Below are 26,075 nucleotides of genomic sequence, written 5' to 3' on the forward strand. Positions count from 1 at the left end.
AGGGTAGGACAGAGCCTTCCCCTCCCATCTCAGAGCTGGCACTGCCCCCTTGCCTATGCTTCTGCAGGAACCTATGCATGCAGAGTTAACTTGCAGGTTGGAAACCCCAGTAATCTGAACATGTAGCTCAGTAAGGATGCACATCCCTCTCAGGACCTCCTCAGTGTCACCTTCAGTCTGTCACTTAGCGCCTTTAGCCTCAGAGTGCTCATCCAGACTAGATGGGCTTGGGTTGTCACAACCACACGATGCTGCCAGGATCACTGGGGCTTTTTGTTTGTTTGTCTTGCTTTTTATGGTACTAGGGTTTGAACACAAGGCCTTGCACTCCAGCTCCTCACTGGGGGATTCTAGGCAGGTGCTTTATCATGGAGCCATGCATTGTCTCAGAAGTTTTCTTTTTTGCTGGGTTTTTCTGAGCCTTCTACCACCCAGCCTCTCTCTGAAGTATTCTAGACAAATACATACTACTGAGCCATATCCCCAACCTCTCCCCTTTTTGAGACAGACTTTTCCCTGAAGTCCATGCTGTCCCCTAACTTGGCAAAATTCTCCGGTTGCAGCCCCCAGAGACCTGGGATTACAGGCATGCACTACCACCCAGGCATCAGAAACATTCTTCATTTGAATGTGACTTCCTTGTTTGTCTCTGACAAAGGTCTGGGGCAGCATCTGTTGTGTCACAGGCACACCTGTTGGCTCAGCAGAAGCATGTGTTTCTGAAAGCACATCCCTAGAGGCTGCTCCGACCCCTCTGTCTCCATGTGTCATCTTGGGCCGAGTCATAAGTACAGATGCTCTTGGGGTTGGCAGAGGGGTATGCGGGACATGCAAGTCCCTGCTGGGGAGTTACTAGTAGGCTAGTCTCTCTCCTTACAGCATGGGGATCGAGGAAACCCCACAGTGACTACCCCAAGTAGGAAAAAGGACACAAAGCCACCTTCCTCAGAGCACTTGAGCCTCTGGGAAAACGACATCCCAGCTGAGCAACTCCCACACTTTATTCCTGAATGGAAGAACGAGTGTGACTGCCCTAGGACATGAGCAGGGACCCTCTGCAGTGACTACCCTCCCTCACCCCAGAGCCTCAAGCCCTAGAGGATCCCTCACAGTGTCAGAGGAAAGCATTGTGTCCCCCAGGGCCACCCGGAGGACAAAGGGCCATCCTTCTGTGCACACTGGCCTCTGTCACAGTTCCTCCACCCAGCTGGTACGCAAAGGGGCTACTCTTGTTTGGTTCCATTTTTTGTTTTTTTCTTCCTTTAAGAGAAAATGGTGGGAGGCCCCAACGGGCTACATTGTGCCACACTAGGAGCCAAGGGTCCCTCAGCTGAGCTCAGCCTTGGCCACTCCGTCCTGCTTGCCTTTCTCCTTCCTGCCTGTCCCTGTTAAGCCTCTGTTCAGTGAGTGGCCCTCTGACCCAGGCGCCTTCTCACCTCTAGGGACTCTGCAATAGAGGACAGATTCCCATCTGCAATGAAGCTTCCAAAGAGCAGAGACACAGGCCACAGGCAAATGCCACAGAGATACAAGTCTGGTGTGGTGGCTCATGTGTGCTGATCTTAGCCCTTGAGAAACTGAGTCTGGGGGACTGGGAACATAAGGCTAGCCTAGGCTACAGAGCCTCTGTCTAAAAAAGAAAACAACAAGGCTGAGGAGATGGTTCAGTTGATAAAGTGTTTGCCTTTCAAGCAGAATATATGAATTCAAGCCCCAGAACCCATGCCTCTGGGCACAGTGGCCTGGGTCTATAACCCCAAAGCTGGGGAGTGGGGGAGGACAGGGAGTGGGTAGAGATAGGCAAATCTCTGGGGCACATTGGCTGGCTATCCTACATAAACCAGTGAGTTCCAGCCTCGTGAGAGACTCTGTATTAACAAAGCAAGGTGGACTACTAGGATGACTCAACAGGTAAGTACTTGCCATGCAAGTCTGACAACCTGAGTTCGATCCCTGGAACTCACGTAAAGGTGAGAGGAGAGGACCGACTCCACAAAGTTGTCCTTTGACCTCCAGATATGCGTGATGTCAAAAGCACCCCCCACATCACACACATACACGTGCATGCACGCCTGCGCGTGCACGCGCGCGCACACATACACACACACGATATAATAAATAAAACTAAATTTACAAAACAAAGTGGATGGTACTTGAGGAATGATACCTGAAGTTGACCCTTAGCTTCCACACACATGGACACATGCACATCACACACATGTGCATGGACATACACACTAAGGAAAAAAAGGGAAACAAAAAAAAACCCCTCTGAATTCAGATCCCTGGGGTACCCTGAGCTCTGCATGTTTTTAGGGGACTCACCCCAAGCTTGTTCAGACTGTAGTGTGCCCAGAGGTAGCCAGAGGTGGATGGGTGGCAGAGGCTACCTGTGCTGCAAAGTCTTGGCAGAGTTGCCAAAGATCACTGGCTTTCTGGAGCACCAGGGAGCCCAGAGGTGCCCAGACTGGGGCAGGGCCAGTTCTGCCTCCCTTCCCAAGCATTTCAAGTCAAGTGGGCAAGACAGCAGTGGGGAAGTGCGGACGGGGATGGTCATTCCTGGTCTATGTCCCCAGACCACTTCTGGGTAATCATCCTGAGTGTGACCCTCTCTTGCTCTTCCTCATGTCTACATGCAGTTCCTAAGACAGGTCAGGTCAATGACTTCCGCATCCCAATGTGAACCCCCAGAGTGGAGTCACATGAGATTTGTAGGAGCCCAACAGTCCAGGGAGCTGCTAGCACCCAGCCTGTGTCACCCATCCCTACTAGAACAACACAACATCTGGGGTACCTAAAGATTGAACACTTTCAACTCTCCAGACACACTCACTGTCAGGCTACATTCAGCAACCCATGAGCTTAAGCAGGGCCACCAAGGACCTCAGGATGATGTGCTGTGTCGGTAAAATATGCTTGGGAGGTTCCAAGACCTTCAGGAAAATGGCACAGCCAGCTCTGCATTCAGCGAATGAGTAATGGAAACATAACAGCACTTTGGAAAGTGGGTCTCCAGGAGACATTCATACATCCATGTCCACTGCAGCTTACAGAGCCCATATGGATGCACATAAAGAATATGTGGTGTATGCCCACAGTGGAATACTTTTCAGCCTTAAAGAGAACACTCTGACACACATCATAGTGTGAATGGATGATAGACCTTGAGAATGTTTTGCTCAGCTACAAGCAGCCACAGGATAGATGATGTATGAAGTCACAAGGAGGCCCCCAGAAGAGTCAGGTTATTTTTAGATTTGTTTGTGCTTCGTGTGTATGGCTGTCTTGCCTGCATGTAAGACTGTGCAGGCAGAAGAAGGGGTATGATACCATGGAAACGAAGTTACAAATAGTTGTGAGCTGCCGTGTGGATGCTAGGAATCCAATCGAGGTCCTCTGGGAGAGTATCCAGTGCTCTTTAACCACTGAGCCATCTCTCCAACCCCAGGCGTCAGCTTTGTAGGGGTAGGAAATAGGAAGCGGAGAGTCAGGGGTTGGGGTGGGGCTATGGAGTGACTGATTAAAGGGGCCAGGAGAGAATCAGGCAATTCAGACAGGAGGAAGACAGGGAGGCGGCTCGGTGGATAACAGCTCACTGTGGAAATGTGAGGACCTGAGTTCAATCGCCAGAAGCCATGCTTCAACAGCCAGGTGTGATGGTAAGTGTCTGTAATTCCAGCGCTGGGGAGTGGGGGTGGAGGCAGGTAGATAACTCAAGTTTTGTGGGCCAGCCAAGCCTGACTGAATTACACACCCCTGGCCAATGAGAGGCCCTCTCTCAAAAACTGAGGTGGACAGTGACTGATTAAAGACACCTGAGGTGGAGCACTGACCTCCACAGACACGTGTTCTCCTGCACCCTTCCCCCACACTCACAGAAGAAAGAGGTCTGCCGATGAATGGTGGGGACAGCTGCACTGATGATGTCATAGTTAATCTCATGCTCCAAGCACCTCAACAGTTTAAACATACGTGCTCACCCAGAAACTCTGGCAAACTAAATAGCCCCCAGTCCAACTGCTGGACCAGACAGTGATACCCAGGGATGCCCGGCTCCTGGATGCACACTGTGCTGCCAGGGAAGGAGGCATCTTTGAGGTGAGAAGAACCTCTTCTCCTGGACCAGGAGGAATCCTACCCACCTAAAAGCCACAGGGACAGCGTGAACCTCAGAAAGGATGGGGAGACCCCCAAATAGAGTCTAAAGACAACCAGAGAAACCTCTGGGTCCCATTCCCAATCTTGTATGACTGCAGTTGAGTGTCCTTTTCAGCAGAAATGCTGTGTTCCATGAATAAAATAAATTGGAAAATATTTTTCTACTAGAAAAATGGATTATAGTTCTTGGCAAATGTACACACACTGCCTGGCATTTATAAAGTCTCTGTGGGAAGCCATAATTTTAACCAAGACTGAACTTTAGGCCTTTAGTCCCCTTGTCCTCTACAGCATAGCTAGTGGGAGGAGTGTCCATCTGGAGGGGTGCTCCAGGAGGGGTGCTCCAGGAGGGGGTGCTCCAGGAGGGGTGCTCCAGGAGGGGTGCTCCAGGAGGGGTGCTCCAGAAGCCCTAGCACATTGGCCTGTGTGGAGGGAGGAGTGTGGATCCTGCCTGGAGGGGTGGAGCTATTGACTTCCCTCTCACGTCCCCACCCAGGTAAAGGCAGAATTGTTGCTGACCTGGTAGCATCCTCACAGACCTGCCTGGCCTGAGGGAGGGGCCACAGAATACAACACTGAGGCCATAGAAGCTCGTTGAGAGCAATCCCAGTGATTATAGTAACATATGCCCCATAACTCAGCTGGGACTGGCATGCCGGCTTCTCCCTCCCAATCCCTTACTGGGCGCCCTTTGATTCCTTTAAGTGTGGCCTTCCTTGATGGCCCCTGTGTGTTTACCCTGCATCTCCCACATCACAGTCCGGTTTCCTCTGTGCCCAGCCCTGTGGGTGCTGCCTGCCGCCCACCCCTGTTCCCGCTGGAAAGTCTGAGAGATTGATGGAGGTGTTGGGGACTTTTGCACAGCGCTGTGGGGAGGCAAAGCCGGATGCACCCACTCATAGGTCCAGTCTTTGCACCACCCGCAGCCTCTGCATCCTAAACTCAAGGCTTTAGCCAGGAAGCAGCATCCACCCACGATGCCCAGACATCCTGGTTTGGCCAGCCAGGGTCCAGCAAGGGCCTCTAAGCCGCCTTTGAACCTGACCCTCCCGGCTCGGGAGGGAGGTAGGGCAGATCTGCCGAGACAATGTATTTGAAGAACTGCAGTTTTGTGAAGGTGAGCTCACTTTTTCCTTCACACAATTGCCTCCACATGTCCCCAGGCTGGCAGGAGACCAGCTAGAGCTCTGACCATCATTATAAGGCAGTGGGGCCAACAAGAGGCCAGGAAACCTCAAGTCCTCTTTTGTCTCGTTGAAGCCTGGAAGGTGGCTCTCCCTAAGGGAGGGCTGGAAGGGGCCTATTCAGATAAGCTGTGACTTTGGGAACCCTCAGTCCTGCCTTGAGAGGGTGGAGCGGGGGAGTATGGGATCCTGTCAGTCCCATCCACCTCACACTCCTCATTCAAGGGGGTCAGCACCATCAGTTAATGTGACTTTTCCCATTTTGCAGAGGCTGGAAGGTGGCTCTCCCTAAGGGAGGGCTGGAAGGGGGCCTATTCAGATAAGTGTCTCGAGACACTGGGGCAGAGACTGGCTTCTGAAAGTAGATGGAACGGCACAGACTAAAACACTGAGCACACTATGGCCACCCAAGGACAGTGATTCCCTGCTCCTTAGCCAGACCTGGGGGTCTTCCACAGCCTGTGGCTCAGATACACCGGAGCTAGGGGCACAGAGTGGGTGTGGAAGGCTTCCTTGGGGTTGGAAGGGCTGCTAGGGAACAGGCTGGGCAAGAGGCCTGCCTAGGATACAATGAATGTGCTAATAGGAAGACAGCAGGAGAGCTGCTCGGTGGGAGAATATCTGTGTAACCTTCCTGTTGGCTTCTCTGGGACGAAGCCCACCATAGCTGAAGTAGAGCATGGTGGAAAGGGCAGTGGGCACAAGGTTCTGACCCATCTAAGCCTTCCTGTAGATGAACACAGCTAGGGGTTCTGGGACGCCATGAAATAACCTTGAGGGCAGCCAGCACTTTTCCTACATCTACTTATTTTGGGAAACCAAAGAATGTGTGATCCAGAATCCTCTGGGGTCACCCCAGCCTTGTCTTTGAGATGGAACTGAAAGATGCTAGGTACTTTGGGGAACACAAAGCAGGATACATTTGGACTGGGGAGACGTCTCAGTTGGTAAAGTGCTTGCTTAGCATGCTTGAAGCCCTGGGTTCACCATCCCCGGGCATCACATACACCAGATGGGGCCACATGGGTGGGTAATACCAGCACTCGGGAGGTGGAGGCAGGAGGATCAGAAGTTCAAGGACATTCTCCAACACCTAAAGAGTTTGAGTTCAAGCTGGGCGTTGGTGGCGCACGCCTTTAATCCCAGCACTCGGGAGGCAGAGGCAAGCGGATCTCTGTGAGTTCGAGGCCAGCCTGGTCTACAGAGCAAGTTCCAGGACAGCCTCCAAAGCCACAGAGAAACCCTGTCTCGAAAAACCAAAAAAAAAAAAAAAGAGTTTGAGTTCAGACTGGAATACATGAGATTCTGTCAGAAGAAAAAGATGAAGGAAGAAGAGGGGGAAGAGGAGGAAGGAGAGAGGAAAAAAAAAAGGAAGGGGGCAGTAGCACATTTGGGGGTTGGGGGCTGGACGGGCCCAGATCAGAACCCACATGGGCTCCAGACTGTTGTCACTAAGGTCAGCATTTATCAATGCTCCAGTGCAAACAGGAGCTGGGCCTGGAGAGTACTGAAGGATGAATAAGAGTTTGCAAGGCAGAGCAAAAATAAGAAGCAGAGAACACAGGCAAGCCAAGGTCCAGAGGTGTGAGGCACTGCTCACTAACTTCCTGATGCTTGTCATCTGCTGCATGAGGCTACAACCACACCACCTGCAGAGCTGGCCCATGCTGACTATTTCTGGGGTACTAGGGGGAGCTGGCAAGGCCAGAAGCAAGAGCTAGCAAACACCTAAGAAGCAAGAAGGAAGCGGTGAGTGGTGGTTTGAGCGGCAGGTGGTGGACAGTAACCTGAGAACAGGGCTTGGCGGAGGAGCAATGGGTGCAAACTAGAGGAGTTGGTAGAGTGCTTGCCCGGCATGCCAGAAACCCTGGGTTCCAGCCCCGCTCCCCCACCCGCAGCACAACACGGGGGAAATGGAGGCAGGATTGACAGTTCAGGATCATCCTTGGCTGCAGAGTAAGTTTAGACCAGCCTGTGCTACATGAAATCCCCATCTTCCAAACCAAACCAAAACAACAATAAACTAAAAATTAGAAATGAGTCACCCACACCTCTTAGCTTCTCAACTCATCAATGCCACTTCCAACACAGACCTGGAGAGACTGGTCCTTGGGACCACTAGGGACCAAGCCCTCCTCTCCTCCCTACCTAACCTGACCTGGGTTAGGGCAGGAACCCACCCGGCTGTTTCCTGGGCTGGCTTTTTCATGGAAGTTTGTTTGTTTGTTTGTTTGTTTTAGCCTGAAGGACAGCAGAAGGAGGTGACCATGGTCACAGCAGATCCTGGCATCAGAACCTTTTTTTAATCCTCCACCTCATGCTTCCTCTGAGTGAGTAGCCCCCAGGGAAATCACTAGCTCCCGACTCAGTTTCCTTGTTTGGGGAGACAGGAGGCTCTCCCTCCCCTGAGACCCAGACCAGGGGTTGAACTGTCAGATTCCCTAGGTCAACTATGCTTGTGTCCCCCTCTGGATGCCAGGGTGAGTCACTTCCTATGTGGTGGCTCCGGAAGCAGGTGGGTCAGTGCGGTTCCCAGAAATGCATTGTGGGGCAAAGTCAGGCTGCTGGGGAAATCAGAAAAGGCTTTTCCCAGAAATAGCCCGGCTGGACAGAGGCTCAAGAGCAGAGGCCAGGCCCAAAATAGTTTGCCTAACCCCAGGGCACCAGGCAGGGTGTGGCCTAGACACCTCTGAGGCAATGGAGGGCGGGGCAAATCCCCTTGGACAGGTGGGGCACAAACTATGGCTAATTGGAAGATTTATCTCTGCTGAGTTCCAGCCCAGCAATAACCCTGGAGTTGGCCTAGGAATTGATCAACTTTAAGGACCCTGAAATATCCTAGAGGAACCCAGTCTATGTCCTCTGGTCCATCTGGACACAGACCTTAAGGAAATGGGAGGCCACCGACACAGCCACAAGTATAGGGAAGGGTACATGGTGCACCTGCTGACACCACCCTGAAGATCTGACATGGAATGGGATACCAAAGGGAGAAACAGGTACTCAGGTGACAGCAAGAGGAAGTAAGGGGACACCAATAAGGACAGGACCAGTCCAGGCACAGCGGTCAGACTCTTGGAGGCAAGAGAAGGCCCCAGACTTCCGACTCAGAAAGAAACAGAGTCAGGTGTAATGGGTCATGAGTGTCATCATACCACTTAGGAGGGTGACACAGCAAGGTTACCATGAACTCAAAGATAGCCTGGGCTACAAATTGAGACCCTGTCTCAGAAAAAAAAATCAAACAGACAAAGCCACAGAGGGTTTGGACAGGAAACAGGCCCCTCCTCTCCAGTGCCTCTCCAGCCAGGGCACACTGGGGGCTTGGGCAGGGGTGGCCATGGAGAGAGAACGAGGGAAGACTTGACTGAAGGTACCAGCTGGCGTCTCTACAGGGGAGGGGCTCTATAAGCATGGGAGCCCTTTGTCTCGAGAGTCCCTCAGTAAAGCTTGCTGTCTGAGAAAAGGTGACTGACACCCCATGCGACATCAATACCTCTAGGGTCTCCCCAGACTTGGGAGTTCCTGCCCACATGGCAATCATGAACATCCACAATGAGCCTGTGTGGCATTTGCTGGCAGGACCTAGCCAAACAGAACGCCGTAGGCTGCTTTCCACCCAGACCCTCTGTGAAAACAACAAAGAACCCCACTGGCCCTATACCTGTTTGACACAGCTCTCCTTCCCAACTGAGCTCTCATGGTCTTATAATGTCCTTTAGACAAAAATGTATTCTCATTCTTGAATAAAATAATTAAAATAAGGCTGAGGGCACGGCTCAGCACTAAAGCTCCTGCCTAGAATTCCTCAGTAAGGAACTGGTGTGTGGGTGACAAAACATCCCCCTAAGTACTTGAAGCCCTGAGTTTCATCCTTAGCACCATAGATGTAGATAGATAGATAGATAGATAGATAGATAGATAGATAGATAGATAGATCATTAGGAATCTATTCAGAAAGAAATCTAAGTTGTGTAAAGTCTTCAAACCAAGCATGCAAAAGAGGACCAGCTGTCAAAAACCCAGATTGATACTCACATCTACTTCTCCTTGGTCAATCACATAGAAATTATCTCCTTCATTCCCTACAATAAAACAAAGAGACAACAGATGTAAAATGCAAAACAAACTGAGTTAGAATTTTGTGACTGCCTGGCAAAGAACCCTTGCAACTTTCTGTGCCAGTCAGCACCATGTAAATACCAGTCCCAGGAGCTAGTTCCTAGGTACAGAGGCCCACCCCACACCTCCTTCTCACATGCTGGAATCGAACCCAGGGCCTCATGCACAACTAGGCAAAAGCTCTAAGTGAGTCATGCCCCCAGAACTCTTTTCACTCAAGTTCTTCAGGTTGGTTTTGAACTCAAAATCCACCTGCTCTGGCCTCCTGAATTCCTGGAATGACAGATTTATACTACTATCCTTCTGTGTTTCACTAGTTTCCTTTTCTCTTCTCTTTTCTTCTCTCCTCCTCAGCCTTATTTTCCTCTCTCTTCCCTCTATCCTCTCCTTACTGCCCCTCTGTTTAGAGACAGGGTCTCACCATGTAATCCTAGCTATCCTGGAACTCACAAAGGTCTGCCTACCTCTGCTTCCCTAATAGTGTCTTTTTATTTTTTTATTTTTCTTGAGTTTCACATCATAGCCCAGACTGGCCTTGAACTCATGGCAATCCTCCTGCCTCAGCCTCTCAAGTGCCCACCACCCCTGGCAATTTGTTAAGTTGGTCAAGATAGACAATGAGTATCTAGTGGGGAACATACCTTGCTGTATGACTGTTTCCCCAGCGATGTGAGTGACAGGAAACATGGCATCAAATATGTCACTGAAAAACAAAAACAGTCAGGAGCTGTAAGTGGCATTGGCTGAGTAAACCTGCTTCCAACAATATATACACAGTCCTGTCCACTTACCACCTTTTAGCCCCACAGAATACAGTCTGCAGGCCTTGGGGAGGAGATCCTCTCCAAATTAAAAGAGGAATTAAGGCCTTTGCCAGACTTGCTATCCAGTGTCATGTGGGTGCTCTGCACACAGCCGACAGGCACGATCTACTTGTTTGGCCCTTTCTGTGTATTTTGCTTTCTTGAGACTATGTGTCATGTAGCCCAGGCTGGCCTCAAACCATGCAACCAAGAATGACCTTAACTCCTGACCCTCCTGCTTGCACATCCCCAGTTCTGGGATTATAGCCACCACCTTGGATTTATGGAGTGCTAGAGATTAAACCCAGGGTGTCTGCATGCTAGCACTGGACAAACTGAGTCACCTCCCCAGCCCCCAACTGGCTTCCTACAAGAAAGCAATGACTTTATGGGCACTGTTTTTACAATCCAGTTAGGAGAATAAGTCACAATAGGTTCTGAACATTCTTCATGCCAATAAATACAATTCTGTTGGGTCATGGCCATTGAGCCCGATTATGTGGATTTTGCTGGCTTTTGGTTTTGTGTCTTTTTTTCCTCTTGAGGAAAATATTTACAGTCCCAGGAATGTTCATAATTCCAGACACAGAAATGATATAGAAGGACTGGGGATGTAGCTCAATAGTAGAGCACTTGCTTAACATGTAAAAGGCCCTGGGTTTAATTCTCAAGCACTCCAAAAATGTAAAGAAATGAGACATCAGTCAACACCCTATTTGCAAAACAGAAATGTGCCAGGACATGTGGACCCTGGAAGTTACCAAAGCTGGGGAGCCCAGAGTGACCTCTGAACCACCCCTGCAGCCTGATGGCTTCATCTTCTAAATGCAGATATGAAATGGGCTGTTGGACAGAAGCCAAGGGAAGAGGGGTGGACTGTCAGAGTTGCCAGAAACAGTAGGGACATGCAACTCATCCACATTTGTCCCAAACCTGCCGTCTTACCAGCATAATCACTAAAACACAGTCAGAAATGTCAGCCCACTCTCCTGATATGCAATGTCCACCATCAGAGATCTCCCTGTCTCTGGGTCCCTGAGAAGGCTATGATACTGGGGAGGCTAAGTAGAGACTGTTCATGCCTGGAAACATTGGACACTTCTGTCTGCCCTGACTGTTCAAAAAGGAGTGTATGCAGATTGATAAATCGAGGCAATGCTCAGAAGAATTCAAGAGCCCTCTCTGGCTGGAGAATATACAAAACCATCTGGGAAGAAAATACAAAATGAAAGATCCAGACTGCTCTGTGCTCTGGTTCCAACATTCAGAGAATATAAATAATTCTTTACAAGACCTGTGGGAGATCAGCCTGGTCAGCATTCCATCATGGATAAAGAAAGAACACACCAGACCACGCCCCATGCTGAGGATTCACAGTTACTAGTTGCCAGGGGAGGGGCAAATGAGACTCCACCCCCTTCCTAAGAATTTAGAGTTTTTAGTTGCTGGGGAAGGGCTCATGAAGCTCCGCCCCTCCCTGAGGCTTTACAGAGAGTTACTGACTGATGGAGGAGGGAGATTTTCTTCAGTGGTATAGCCTCGCGAAAGTTGCCCATGGTCTTGTGGACAACACCCTCAGCCATGCTCCTGCAAGTATAGGGCTCTATGAAATTCATCGGTCACCAAAGAAATAGGACATCAAAACAGTAGCGGGACAAGTTGGGATAAGGAAGGTCAGGTGTGTGGGAGGGGGACAAGAGAAGGCAAGGGGAGCTGAATATGACCCAAATGCATTGCATACCTGAAGGAAATGCCATAATGAACCAATTGTCATATGTGGTTACTGTGTCTATTCATGCTTCTCTGTAGCTTTTCATCCCAACCCCACTAACATCTTGGTTTTCAGTTTGCTGTGCTCGCTGGGAGAAGGGAAGAAGTCACACAGGGAGCTGTGAGCAGGCCAGCTCTGATGTCTGGCTCCTGACAAATGGCCTTTTGGTTCCTCCCATGTTAAAGTAATAATCCTTGGCTCATAGTGGTAAAGTGTGTGTGTGTGTGTGTGTGTGTGTGTACGTGCATGCATGCATGTGTGCATATATCTGTGGGTGCGTGTGGAGGTCAGAGGGTAACATCCTGTATCTTCCTAAATCACTCTCCTCCTGATGTGTGGACATATGTGTGTGGTGTGGTGTATACAGAATGTACGCATAGGTATGTGTGGATGCAGGTGACTTTGCACATGTGTGGAGGCCAGAGGAGGGTAACAGTGTCCTGCTCTATCATATTCCGTCTTATTTCTGTATCTGCCTCCACAGCACAGAGGTTATGGACATATGTGCAGCCAGACCCAGCTTTTCCTGTGGGTGCTAGGGATTTGAACTCAGTTCCTCATGCTTACCCAGAAAACTATCTTACCCACTGAGCCTCTCTCCACCTTAGTTTGTGAGACCGAATCTCTCATTAAACCTGGATCCTGGCCAGTAAGCTCTAAATAGCTGCCTGTCTCTTCCTCCCTGAGGCTGAGGTTACAAGGACAAGCTACTGCTGTTGGGTTCTGGGGTTTGAACTCAGATCCTCACACTTCTGCAACATGGACTTTACCCACTGAGCTTTACCCAGGTGTGTGTGTGTGTGTGTGTGTGTATACATAAATTATATATGCATACACATATGTATATGTATGTATATGCATAAGCAATGTGAATATGTACATATTTTATTCCCTAAGTAATTAAAAAGACCATGTGCACACCCCACCTGTCCACTCAGGCAGCTGCTTACTTCACCACCCTGGCTTTGGATACTTCTTTGCTGAGATGTTACTGGGTCTGGAAGGTGCAATTCTGATCCTAACAATATGATAGGTAGCCAGCATCAGCATCACCCCAGCCCTGGGTTGTCACTCTCTGCCTGAGCATCCACAAAAGAAGCCTGTTACTGCCTCATGCACCTCTGTTCTCCCTCTTATCTGGGTGAAAATGCACCAATCTAGCAACTTTTCTTCTTTGGCCTCAAGCTGCAGCCCAGGCTGGCCTTGAACTCATGATGATCCTCACACCTCAGTTTCCTAGTGCTGGGATAACAGTGTGAGCCAGCTCACTCAGCTTCTGCTGCAGCTTCCTTGTGCTCTTAAGACTCCTTTCATTCATCCCTCCCTGCCCCGAGGGCTCTCCAGATATTCCCATGTTTGTGTAATCACATAGTGGGCCATGATGAACATTCCAGAGCTCTGCAAGATGAGGGCAGATAAATATGATCACATCTCCCTATTATATGGGACTTGCTTCCACTTGCACTTCTGCCTGAGTTTGCCAAGGTGGGAATGGACTAAAAACATTTCCTGGGCAAACAGCATCCGCAAACTGAGTCTGGCTCTCAGTGTCAGTCACAGATGTTTGCACACACCTAAGTAGGTTTACCTGGAGCAGCCTTTTATCGAACATCATTGAATGATCCCACATATCTCTGTGAGCACACCAATGCCCCCTCCACCACCCAGCTGTATGGCCATCATTGAAGCAAGCTGGGGACATGGAGACGCCAAAAATGCCACCGGAGTAGCCAGGCTGGGTCTCACTTACCACAGAGGCTTAGAAGTCAGGGTTCCTTCTGAGAAACCTGACACCCCTTGAGCAGACTCAACAAGCTCAGTCAATGGCTCTACCCACTCCCCCTGCCTCCTTCCAACTTCAGACAAACCTAATCCCTTCCCCTGTCTCTCAGCACTTAATGGCATTAAAAGACACTGGCTTCCTCTGCCTGTAAAAAGGAAAACAGTTTTCCACTCTGATCCGGAAGTCACCTCCAGAGGGTTCAACTGAAGCCACAGGCAGAAATCATAAACAGCCTCACATTTGGAAACCCGATCAACCCACCCTCTGTCAACAACACTGGCTGCTCACAGAGCAGCAGTGGCTGGGCTGGGCTCTGGGGTGCAGGAAGCCTATTGGACAGGGCAAACAAGCCCATCAGATCACCACTGAGAGCCTGGAACTGCCCTGAGTTCTTTTGGCCAACTCTGGTCCCAGGCACACCTGTCCTAACGAAGCTGGAATGGTAATGACCTCTACTTCCAGTTAGGGGAGCTGGGGATACTATGTAACCTTATCCCAGCTCTCACCAGGCCTGTGGCTAAGAGCAGAAACCTTTTGAAAGTCTCCCTAAGCCATCATCATTCCTCACCAACGATTCTCCCCGCTGCGACACCTCAGCTCTGGTACTTCTCAGCCTAAATGGACATGGGAATGGAGGGGATGGACAGGTAAATATGGACAGATGGAGAGCAAGTGAATGAAAGGTTGGGTAGATAAGCAATGGACGAAGGAATGAAAGAATAGACAGATGAGTAGACGGATGTAGGGACAGGTGATGGAAGGATGGGTGAGTGGATAGACACACAGATAAATGAAAAATGAGTGAATGAGTAGATGGAAGAATGGACAAACAGATGGATGGACATGTGGTTGATGGACAGATGGATGGATGAATGGATAGATAGATACATGGAAGGACAGATGAATGGGTGAATGGATGGATGGTGGATAAATGGATGGATTGGTGGACAGACTTCAGAGTGAGATGAAAGAAGAAAAGAAAGTGGCTAGAATGATGAATTTCCACCCAGATAAGAGGGAGAACAGGGGCGCACAAGGCAGTAACAGGCCTCCTTTTGTGGATGCTCAAGCAAGGGAATGGCAACCCAGGGCAGGATGGATGGATAGTGGGTAAACATCATGGACAGGCTGGTGGATGGACAGATGTATGGATGAAGTGGGCAAGTGAGTGGACAGTAGACAGCTAGGTGGAGAGATGGGTGCGTGGGTGAACGGTGGGACAGGCACACAGATGGGTGAGTGAACGGTGGGACAGGCACACAGATGGGTGAGTGAACGGTGGGACAGGCACACAGATGGGTGAGTGGACCCAGACAGGCACACAGATGGGTGAGTGAACCCAGACAGGCACACAGATGGGTGAGTGAACGATGGGACAGGCACACAGATGGGTGAGTGAACGGTGGGACAGGCACACAGATGGGTGAGTGAGTGAACGGTGGGACAGGCACACAGATGGGTGAGTGAGTGAACGGTGGGACAGGCACACAGATGGGTGAGTGAACGGTGGGACAGGCACACAGATGGGTGGGTGAACGGTGGGACAGGCACACAGATGGGTGAGTGAACGGTGGGACAGGCACATAGATGGGTGAGTGAATGGTGGGTGAGGGACAATGCATGAGTGGGTGGATAAAAAAGAAGAGTACAGCTAAGGAAATAATGCAAATTGACAGGATGGTGAGTCGTGTGTGGACAGAAAAACGATGCAGCATTTCTTGATATACACAGCAAATAGCAAAAACTGCAGCATTGCCTGCCTTGGCCTCATCATTTCCACACTGAGAAACCCCCCATAAATTGATGATGTGCAAAAGTATATATCCAGTGACAGACACTGGGACACTCCTTACATTAGACAAAGTCCAGAATGCACAGTCCAGGATGTAGTAAAAATCATGGTACTAGGCCAGGTGTGGTAGCATACACCTTTAATTCCAGAATTAGGGATTAAAGGTAGGTGGATCTCTGTGGGGTCAAACAAAGCTAGGGCTCCATAGTAAGACCCTGTCTCAAAAAAAAAACCCACATTCTTTTCAGTTATGGTACCACTAAAAAATGTAATGTTGTATGGTCATTAAAAACTGATGACTTGGGGCCACAGAAACACTCTGCAGTTAAGAGCACTTGCTGCATTTACACAGGACTCAAGTTTGGTTCCCAGCACCCATGTCAGTTGCTACAACCACCTGAGACAGCATCTCCAGGGGATGTTACCTTCTGTACCAGTACACACACACACACACACACACACACACACACACACACACACACACACACACACACACTGAATAATAAATCTTAAAAACCAGTGATACTTGTGATCAGTGGAAAAAGTAACTAATGGAGCAACACAATTTTTAAAAATTAAACACGATCCCAGCACTTGGGAAGCAGAGGAATGCAGAGTTCTGTGAGTCTGAGGCCAGCCTGGTCAATATAGTAAGTTCCAAAACACCTAGGGATACACAGCGAGACTCTGTCTCTAATTAACTACTTAATTAAAATGAAACAATTGGCCTAATGGCATGCCATGATGCTACTAAGCTACCTTGGGGAGAGAGGGGCTGGGCTGAGCTATCTCGTGGGTGTGTTCGTGGGTTGTGTATTTGAGTGTGCCCAAATGTATGTGTGCTATAGAGGGCACGAGGTGATCAGAGGACAACATGCAGGAGCCACTCGTCTCCTCCCACCATGTTGGTTCTGAGAATCAAATTCAGGATGTCAGGTTTGGCAGCAAACACCTTTACTCACTCAGCCATCTTGCCAACCCTCCACTTTATCTTTTGAGATAAGGTCTCTCACTTGTCTGAGCCTCAATGATTCACCTTGACTGATAGCAGAGAAGCCCAGGGATCCTCACGTTGCTTCCTCCCCGTTGTAGGATCATAGACCAGATCTATGTGAGAGCTGGGGGTCTAAAATCAGGTCCTCTGGCTTGTACAGCAAACACTTTACCAACTGAGCATTCCTTAAGACCCTTTGTTTTATTGATGTTCCACATATAATTTATGAATCTATGTATATTTCTTTAAAATTACCCAGTTCCCTCTTGGAGAATGACATGCCTACTCTTTGAGGGTAGGCTATAGTATCTCAGTGTGTGTGTGTGTGTGTGTGTGTGTGTGTGTGTGTGTGTGCGCGCGCGCGCACGCACGCGTGCTGTTTTGGGGGCAAGATCTCTCACTCTATAGCTCAAGCTGGCTTTGAACTCTTGATCTCCCTGCTTCATCTTGCCAAGTCTAGTCTTGGAATTAAAGATATAACACCACACCCAGATAACAATTTTAAAGCCTGACCCCCAAGACAAAACCTCAACTTTTAAATTTTAAAACACATCTATGGGGGTATAGTTCAGACTTCAAACCCTTAACTTAGTGCACAGGACAGAAACCAGAGGGCTCGTGCAAAGCCAACACTTCGTCATTAGTCCAGTGTGCCAGACCCGCTTCCACAATCCGCACCTGCCACAGCCCACTGCCTGCCCTCAGAGTTGGGCGGGGGGAAGTGGGCAACTAGCAGAGCCCTTTAGTCCCAATGTACAGACCCTGGCTCAGGCCCCAGGCACAAGATAGGACCGTCTCAGCTACATCCTGTCTTGAGATTCTCAGAACTGCTCATTTCCTCTCCCAACAGATAGGGCTCCTGGGCGCTGCCAGCTCAGGTCAGGACGGGCTCAGGAATCCCCTGCCTGAAGACACTCTCCAAAGCCCTCACGTTTCTGGCCCCAGCCCCCACTGCCTTTCCTCCAACCTCAGAAGGGGATGCCAGGGAAATGGGCAGACAGCTCACTCATGAAGTGCTTGTGAGAACCCATGTCTGGCTCCTGCTACTAATTCCACCACTCAGGAGAGCATCCCTGGGGCGGGCTAGCCAAACAGCCTCGCTAACTCAGTACCTGTCAAGTGAAAGACTCCTAAGGAATAATGTCCAGATTGATTTGTAGCTTCCTTGTGTGTGTGTGTGTGTGTGTGTGTTTGCGCGCACGCGTGCACGCAAACACACACAAGTATACATACATACACATAGGGATGCCAGTGTATGAGGACCTTACAGGGTAGCAAAGAACTGTGATAAGTTGGTGAGAAACTGAGGACAGGAAGAAACAGGTCCACAGACCTTAGCGAGGATCCTGTCAACCAGGACTGGCCATGTGACAGTGGAAGTCTCTGCTAAGCACAGTGATGTGGCTCTGTACCTCAGGGGACAAACAGAGAAAGGCTTGGATACCCACCCAAAGGGAGCCTACTTAATAGTCTCTCACTTAACTTCACTGCTCTGGTTCCAAGACTACTCCCACTTTACAGACATGGAAACTGAGGCTCAGAAGGTTGTAAGGGTACCACTAAGGATGAGTCTGGGGGCAGCATGCTCCAGTGTCTATACTATGACCTATACAAAAACCTGCCATGACCTCACACCTGCCTCCCAGAATTCACCAGAGAACACATGGAGAGGCTTGGCCCAAGTCTAGGAAGTTCAGAGCACCTGGTGCTATGAGTCTGTGCTGAGGGTCCCATCTGCCATCTACCTGCTGTGCTGGAAAGAGACCTCACCTCTTACCAGCAAGAGGGCCCTGAGAATGTTCTCAAGACTTGGAAAGGGAAAACACTGCCAAGGCCGAAAAGCCCACTGAGCACACACCACTGGGTATAGGTGAAGACGCGCATGGCTGAGTGGACATGATCAGCATCCACCGCCCCACTGCTGTATGTGAGTCATTCACTCAGCACAAAGTTAGACAATTGCTCCAGGCCCTGCTGCTCTCTGCAGGTTCACAGACCCAAATTTTGGGAGCTACTCTCTTCAACGATTTTACTTAAATGCCAGGTGAAAACTGTAGCCATCGTGACATTCACTGTGTCCTTCGACCACAGGAGCTGTGGAGGTGGCATTTCTTTCTTACCAGCCCACACTCCTAATAACCTGCAGACTAGAAGTTGGAGGTGGACCGCCAGGTAAACGCCCCTCCCCACTCCTGGTAACTTATGCAAGCAAGTCCTGCCCCTTACTTAGGACCAGGAGCCCCGGGAAGGCAGGGAGGAAAAGTCTGAGGAGAACAGATCTCAGAGATCCTAACAACCAATGAATATGCATCTTGGACCTGCATTCATGACTCTACCCACACAGGTTGAGTTCAGTGATCAGGAACCAGGGAGGCTGCCCTATAGCCATCAATGCATACAGCATTTCTGAAATTAGAAAGAAACTTAGAGGGAGCTAGGGAGATGGCTCAGTGGGTAAGGGTGCTTGCTGTGCAAGAATAAAGACGAGTTCAAATCCATAGTACGCACATAAAAAGCCAAGCATAGCCCCAGCACTGTGTGTACTCAGACATCTGTGCTGGCCTGTCCTTGGGGTTCTGACAGGATACACCCTCAGCTGCAGCCAGTAAGAGTACCACCTGTGCACATTCACTATGTTCCCTTTTTAAAGGGCCCTGCCCACGTCCTATCCCCCCTCTCTCTCCCTTTCTCTCTGTTCCACTCTCTCTTCCTCTCCATCTCTTCCTCCCTTTCCTCTCCCCCCTTTCCTTCTCTTTCCCTCTCTTTCCTCTCTTTTCCCCTCTTTCCTCTTTCCTCCCTCCTCTCTCCTGCTATTCCTGTTTCTAGGGGCTGGTCTCTCCCCTCCCCTCCCACCTTTTTATGATCCCTTTTCCTAATTTAAAAAAAAAAACTCTGACTGAATCCTGTCTCATGACATCTTTCTCTCGAGTGCTGCTTTTCTTAAATTACAACACCGTGGAAATAGAAACATAAGGATCACTGGGTTTGCCAGCTGCCAGCCTAGCTCCAGGTTCAATGAGAGACCCTACATGAAGGGACTTGGAGAGTAACAGAGCAGGATACCTGACAGTCTCCTTCAAGTTGTAATTTTTTTAAATGAAATCACAATGACCATAATAGCTAGTGTCAATTTGACTACATGTGGAATTGACTAAAACCCAAGCAGCTGTATACACCTATGAGGGATTTTTCCCCTTAATTAATCATTTGAAGTGGGAAGACCCACATTTAATCTGGATCTTTTGAGGTGGGGTGATCTATCTTTAATCTTGACCACACCTTCTGCTAGTAGCCTATATAAAGACATGGAAGAAGGAAGTGTGCTCTCTTCACCTGCTGGCTCTCACTCTTGCTAGCAAGTCCATCTCTTCACTGGCATTAGAAACTACTTCTTTAGAATCCTGGCATGTACTGAAAACCAGCTGAGATATCTAGCTTTGTGGACTGAACAACTACTGGATTCTTGAACCTTCCATTCATAGGCAACCATTGTTGACCATAGTCTGTAAGCCATTCTAGTGAATTCTATAGACAGATAGATGATAGACAGATAGATGATAGATGGATGGATGATAGAGATGAAAGATAAATAGATCCTAGATAGGTAGGTAGACAGACAGACAGACAGACGTATTCATTCTATAAGTTCTGTTCCTCTAGAGAACCCTAACTAATACAATGACATTGATCACAGAGAATGAAATCCAGGACCCTCCATGGTAATGAGTAAACCGAGTTAGGAACACAGCATTTCTGTGATGTCACTTTAAAAATAACTTTTTCATTAAAAGTGGGGCTGGAAAGATGGCTCAGCAGTTAAGATCACTTGTTACTGCAGAGGACTGGGGCTCGGTTCCCAAAACCCAAATGGCAGTTCACAACCATTCATAACTCAAATTCCAAGGGATACGATGCCTTCTGTCTTAGCTTCTTTTGCCTTGATAAGACACCATGAGCAAGGCAATTTTTAGAAGAGTTTATCTGAAGCTTCAGAGAGTTAGAGTCCATGTCCATCATGATGGGGAACCAGGCCGCAGGCAAGCAGAGAAAGCCTACATCTTGATCCACAAGCACAAAGCAGAGAACTGAGATTGCCACGTGCTGTGGAATATTAAACCAGGCAAAGATGTGTTACATTTGTTTATACTGCATTTGTTTAACAATGTACAGGTGTGTTACATTTGTTTATGCTGAATTTGTTTAGGTATGTAAAAATGTGTTGCTGTTTTTCCTTGCCTGCCTAAGGCACCTAATTAGTCTAATAAAAACCCGAACAGCCAATAGCTAGGCAGGAGAGGGGTAGGTGGGACTGGTGGGCAGAGAAAATAAGTAGGAGAAGGAATATGCACTTGAAAGAGAACAAGGAACAAGAGAAGGAGGGAGAAAGAGAGGGAGACACCTGGGGCCAGTCAACAAGACATGGAGTGGGATGTACAGAATGAAAGAAAGGTAAAAAGCCTGAGGCAAAACATAGATGAAGAGAAACAGGTTAATTTAAGTTATAAGAGCTAGAAAAGCTGGGCGGTGGTGGCACACTCCTTTAGTCCCAGCACTAGGGAGGCAGAGGCAGGTGGACCTCTGTGAGTTCAAGACCAGCCTGGTCTAAAAGAGCTAGTTCCAGGACAGTCTCCAAAACCACAGAGAAACCCTGTCTCAAAAACAAACTAAAAAGTCTTTATTTATAGGGCTGGAAAGATGGCTCAATGGTTAAGAGCACTAACTGCTCTTCCAGAGGTCCTGAGTTCAATTCCTAGCAACCACATGATGGCTCATAACCATCTCTAATGAGATCTGGTGCTCTCTCTGGCCTGCAGGCATACATGCAGGCAGAACACGGTATACAAAATAAATACATAAATATTTAAAACAAAAAAAGAGCTAGCAAGAAATGAGCCAAAGCTAAGGCTGAGCATTCATAACTAATAAGGCTTCATGTCATGATTTGGGAGCTGGTTGGTGGCCCAAAGAAAGCCTGCTATGGCCATGAACTTCTGAAACCTCAAAGCCCACACCCCAGTGACACACCTCCTCCAACAAGGCCACACCTCCTAATCCTTCCCAAACAGATCCACCAACTGGGACCCAAGCATTCAAGTATACGAGCCTATGGGGGCTATTCTCATTCAAGTCACCATATCATCCTCTGACCCTTATGGGCACCAGACACACACATGGTACACATACACACATGCAGGCGAAATATTCATACCCATAAAATAAATAAACCTAAAAAATTCTCAATTAGAAAAAAAAATTAAACCAAGCCAGGCCTGGTGACACAGGCTTATAATCACAGGTTCTTGAGAGACTGAGGCATGAGGATTGTGAGTTCTCAATGACTGCCAAGATGTATAGAGTAAGTTGAAGGCCAACCTGGGTGAATTACTGAGACATTGCCTCAAAATAAAAATTAAAACAGGACTAGAAAGATGACTCAGAGGTAGAGCACCTGCCTAGAATTCCCCAGTGAGGAGCTGGGGTGTGGCTCAGGGGTAGAGCACCTGCCTAGACTTCTCCAGTGAGGGGCTGAGACATGCCAATCTCCAGTACAGCTAAAAAGTAAAACACATGTTTAAACCTTTTGGTAGGGTTGGGGTCAGCGTGAAGGCATGCACCCATTCCTGGTTTATGTCAGTGAACAGAACATGAGCAGCACCTATGTGTGTGTGCTGAAAGCGGGTTGACAGAAACAGATACCAACTGTGAGCAAGGGAGGCAACGGTTCACAAAGGCCCCCACTGAGCGCAGAAAGTCTGCTCATATTTTCTCACTAATGTTTCTGATTCTGCAGAGGGGGAGAGGAGGCAGCTAAAAGTCTCATCTCCTTGGCAACTGTTCTGAAAGACCCAAACAAGGAGGACTCCCTGCAATTCCTATCTGTGCTTTTAGTCAATGCTATGCAGACAGGAAGCATCCAGACTCCCAGACACTGTGGCATCGGTCTGTCTTACACTGGCCATCTCAAGCCAAGTTGCCTTCAGCTGCTGGTCAGAGCGACAGATGTGGTGTCCCAGCTTGTATTTAGGTCTCTCACTGTTTAGGTGGAAGTTTACTCTACTCTAAATACTTCTGTGGCCACAGTAATAACTCAGCCCTGGCTTCCTCCTCCCAGCGGGCTACCCATGAGCACTATGGGATTTCTTCACATTGTCCAAGGCCAGGAGGACAATGGGCCTTAGATTGTGAAGTCCATGAGCTCCAAGATTCAGAGTGGAAATGCATTTGTGGGGTTATAAGAGCACAGGCCTGAGTCCCTATGTGGATCCAGGGTTTGGAGGTAGACAATTGGCTATATCCCTTTCTCACTGAGGATTCCACCCAAGAGTCACCGGCCCACAAGCTGGCTATGAGGTTCATAGCATCCACAGATGGTCTGGTCCACTTGACCTTCTGAATCTGTGCATGCACACTGAGGAGGCTGAAGATGAATTTTAAACTATCAGCCTGTACCCTCCCTACCCCTCACCCTGCCCAGAAGCAAGGGGACTTGCTTCTGTCATGGTGTTGCTGCAGCCATGACAATTTAAAACACCCATTTATGGTTTGAATTCAAAGTGTTCCCAGAGAGGCTCATCACTGAGTAGTGACAGGCTCATGGGGGCTCTGACTTCATCATGAGAGAATCCCATGATGCACTCAGAACATGGTACCCAGCTTGGTAGAAATGGGGAGCTTCCAAAGAGACATTCTGCCTTTCCCTGTGGCTATCAGATCATGAAAGTAATGGTGCCCAAGGAATTGGAATTTCCTCCCAGGAATCTCACCCTGGGAGAAGGAAAAGGCTGGAATCTGGTACCAGCCACAGGGGGATCTTGTCTCCCAGGAAGAGATCTTAAACTGCTAAGTATTTGTCAGACCACAGACCACCCTGCAGAAGAGGCTGCAGCCAGGACAATGATGATAGACAGGACCACATCTTTCCCAGAACTGCTTAACTATGCAAAACTTCCTGCCTTCTATTAAAACCCAAATTCATGCTAGTACCTAAAAGGTGGACTTGGGAGGTGACATCTTTGTGTTGGTCTTCCCAAGATAGCCACATTGAGTAACTCTTTTTGTGTGTGCTTCTATTTCTTGTTCGCCAGTTAGTTGGTCATGCAGGGGATGGAACATGGGGCTTTGTGCATGCTAGGCAAGCACCCTACCACTGTCCCCAGTCCTAAATGGGGCTCCTTCTACCATTGAACTTTAGCAGTTGGGCAGTGGGGCCTGGCTTGTTAGGGCTGGACCCTGACTCCTAGCAGCTCTAGTAACAATAGGGCAGCATTATTGGAAGGTGGTGGAGAACAGAAGGCAGGAGTCTACCATGCCTCCGTGCACTTCTTCTCTCTGCTGTCATGCAGTGAGCATCTTTTCTTCTCTATGATATTATGCTTCATCACAGGCCAGAATTCAACAGAGCCAGCAGCCAGGGACTGAAATCCTGAGCCAAAATTCTCCCCAGTATCTCTCACAGCTATGAGGAACTAATACATACCCAACAGTTGCGCTTTGACAACGAAAGAAAATGATGGAGTATATGGCATATTGTTTTTAAAGCCCTATAAAGAGACCTCTGTGAAGACTGGTACATGTCTATTAAGTTGGGGGGACAGAGACTCAGTCAGTAAACTGTTGTTTGCCTTGCAGGCATAAGGATCTGAGTTTAATACCGGAATCAATCTTCAAATAAAAAAAATCTGGGTATGGTAGAGCATGCTTGTAATCACTGTGGAGGATGGGGAACTTTCTGGCTAGCTACAGGCAACTGAGAGACCCTGTCTTAAAACTCAAGGTGGATGGTCCAAGGAACAATATCTGAGTTTGTCCTTTGGCCTCCCACATACATGCCCACACAGACATGTACAAATAGATATGTACACACACACACACACACACACACACACACACACACACACACCTGCAAAGTAAAATCTGACAGACAGATATGCAGGCAGACAGTGCCCTGTGGTGGTTGATAACACCCCTCTCCCAGCCACTGGAAAAAACAGCTAAGACCTGGCAGGAGATGAGCAAAGACCCATGTGAGCAGGGCAGTGGCTGCCTGTCAACTGGCTAATGGACATTTATGGAGCATTTCCTCACACAGCAGAGGAGCAGCTCTCATGAAACTGTCAAGGCCACATCCCAGGCCATAAAACACACCTGAGTAAACGCAGGCCATAGACACCGTTAGGTCACTGTGAAGGTAAAATGGAAATTAGAATGCTGGGAAAAACCCCAAGTGCTGGGACTGCTAAATAACACAAGGTCAAAAACAGAAGGAGCCAGAACTGGGCATGGTGACTCTTGCCTGTAAGTCTAGCAGTTGGAAGGCTGAGGCAGGAGGATTGCTATAAGAGCAAGGCTAATCTTGGTTATATAGTGAGTTCTAGGACAGCCTGGGTTACAGAATAAGAGCCATCGCAACAATCCAAAAAATAGGAGGAGATTATAGATTACATGAAAACTAATTTGAAACTGAATGGAAGATAAAGTACAACTTTGTCAAAAGTGTGTGAAACACAGGGGGGTCCACACATGGAAGGACATCTATAGTGTGCAATAGAAAAGATCTGGGGTCACTAACCTAGGCTTCTATCTTGGGCAATGACCACAGAACAAATCAAATCTAAAACAACCAGAGAAAGAAAAGGTTTTTTAAAAGCTACTAAGGAGGTTGAGGTAGGAGGACTGTAAATTCAATGCCAGCTTGAGCTACAGAGTGAGCTTAAGGCCACCCTGGGCAACTTTGTAAGTGTCTATCTCAAGATACAAAGTAAAAGAGAGAGATGGGGAGACAGTGCAGCAGTAGCATGCCTGCCTAGAATCCCCCAGTGAGGGGCTGGGGTGTGACTCAGTAGTAGAGCACCTGCCTAGAATCCCCCAGTGAGGGGCTGGGGGTGTAGCTCGATGGTTAAGTATTTGCCTAGAATTCTTGAGGTCCTTGATTCAATTACAGTACCAGGAAAAAAATTTAAGGCAAAACCAGAAAATGGAGAATTAGTAGAGAAAAATCATTGAAAACAGGCATCATCCTGTTGCCATCAGGCACAAGCTGATTGCAGCACACTCCCTCCTCATCCTCAGAGGAACACACCCTCGCTCCTTTTGGATAGAAAGAGAACTTGAGGCATTTGCCTGCTCCATTTCCAGGATGTTAGCATCCTCAAGAAAACTTATCTTCTTTTCCTCAACACTCCTCTCTGAGAGCTTACAAGCCAGTCAAGAAAAAAAATGGGGAGAAGACATACATTTCTACCATCAGAAATGAAAGCATGGCTGTCACAGTGGCTGCAAGGACATTAAAACTATAAGGACGATGAACGAATATTACCCACAAGTCTATGCTCAGAAACTTAGTGGCTAAGGTCAAATTCATCAAGTTTCTCCATACCTAGAAATAATGCTTTTATTCCAAGAACCCAGATTCACAAAAGAAATAGACATCCCAAACAGAGCTGTATCTTTTAAAGAAACAGAATCAAT

General features: G+C 48.5%; 1 protein-coding gene across 1 annotated transcript in view; it reads right to left on the reverse strand.

Moving 5' to 3' along the window:
- Prkar1b (protein kinase cAMP-dependent type I regulatory subunit beta) overlaps positions 1-26,075 on the reverse strand; it is a 111,470-nt gene that overhangs the window by 32,665 nt on the left and 52,730 nt on the right. The window contains 2 exon segments of the mRNA XM_005080001.4: positions 9,381-9,427; positions 10,106-10,167. Of these exon segments, the coding sequence (XP_005080058.1) occupies positions 9,381-9,427; positions 10,106-10,167 (109 nt within the window).

This window comes from Mesocricetus auratus, unplaced genomic scaffold (genome assembly GCF_017639785.1).
Source record: "Mesocricetus auratus isolate SY011 unplaced genomic scaffold, BCM_Maur_2.0 Super-Scaffold_100008, whole genome shotgun sequence".
Lineage (NCBI taxonomy): Eukaryota > Metazoa > Chordata > Mammalia > Rodentia > Cricetidae > Mesocricetus > Mesocricetus auratus.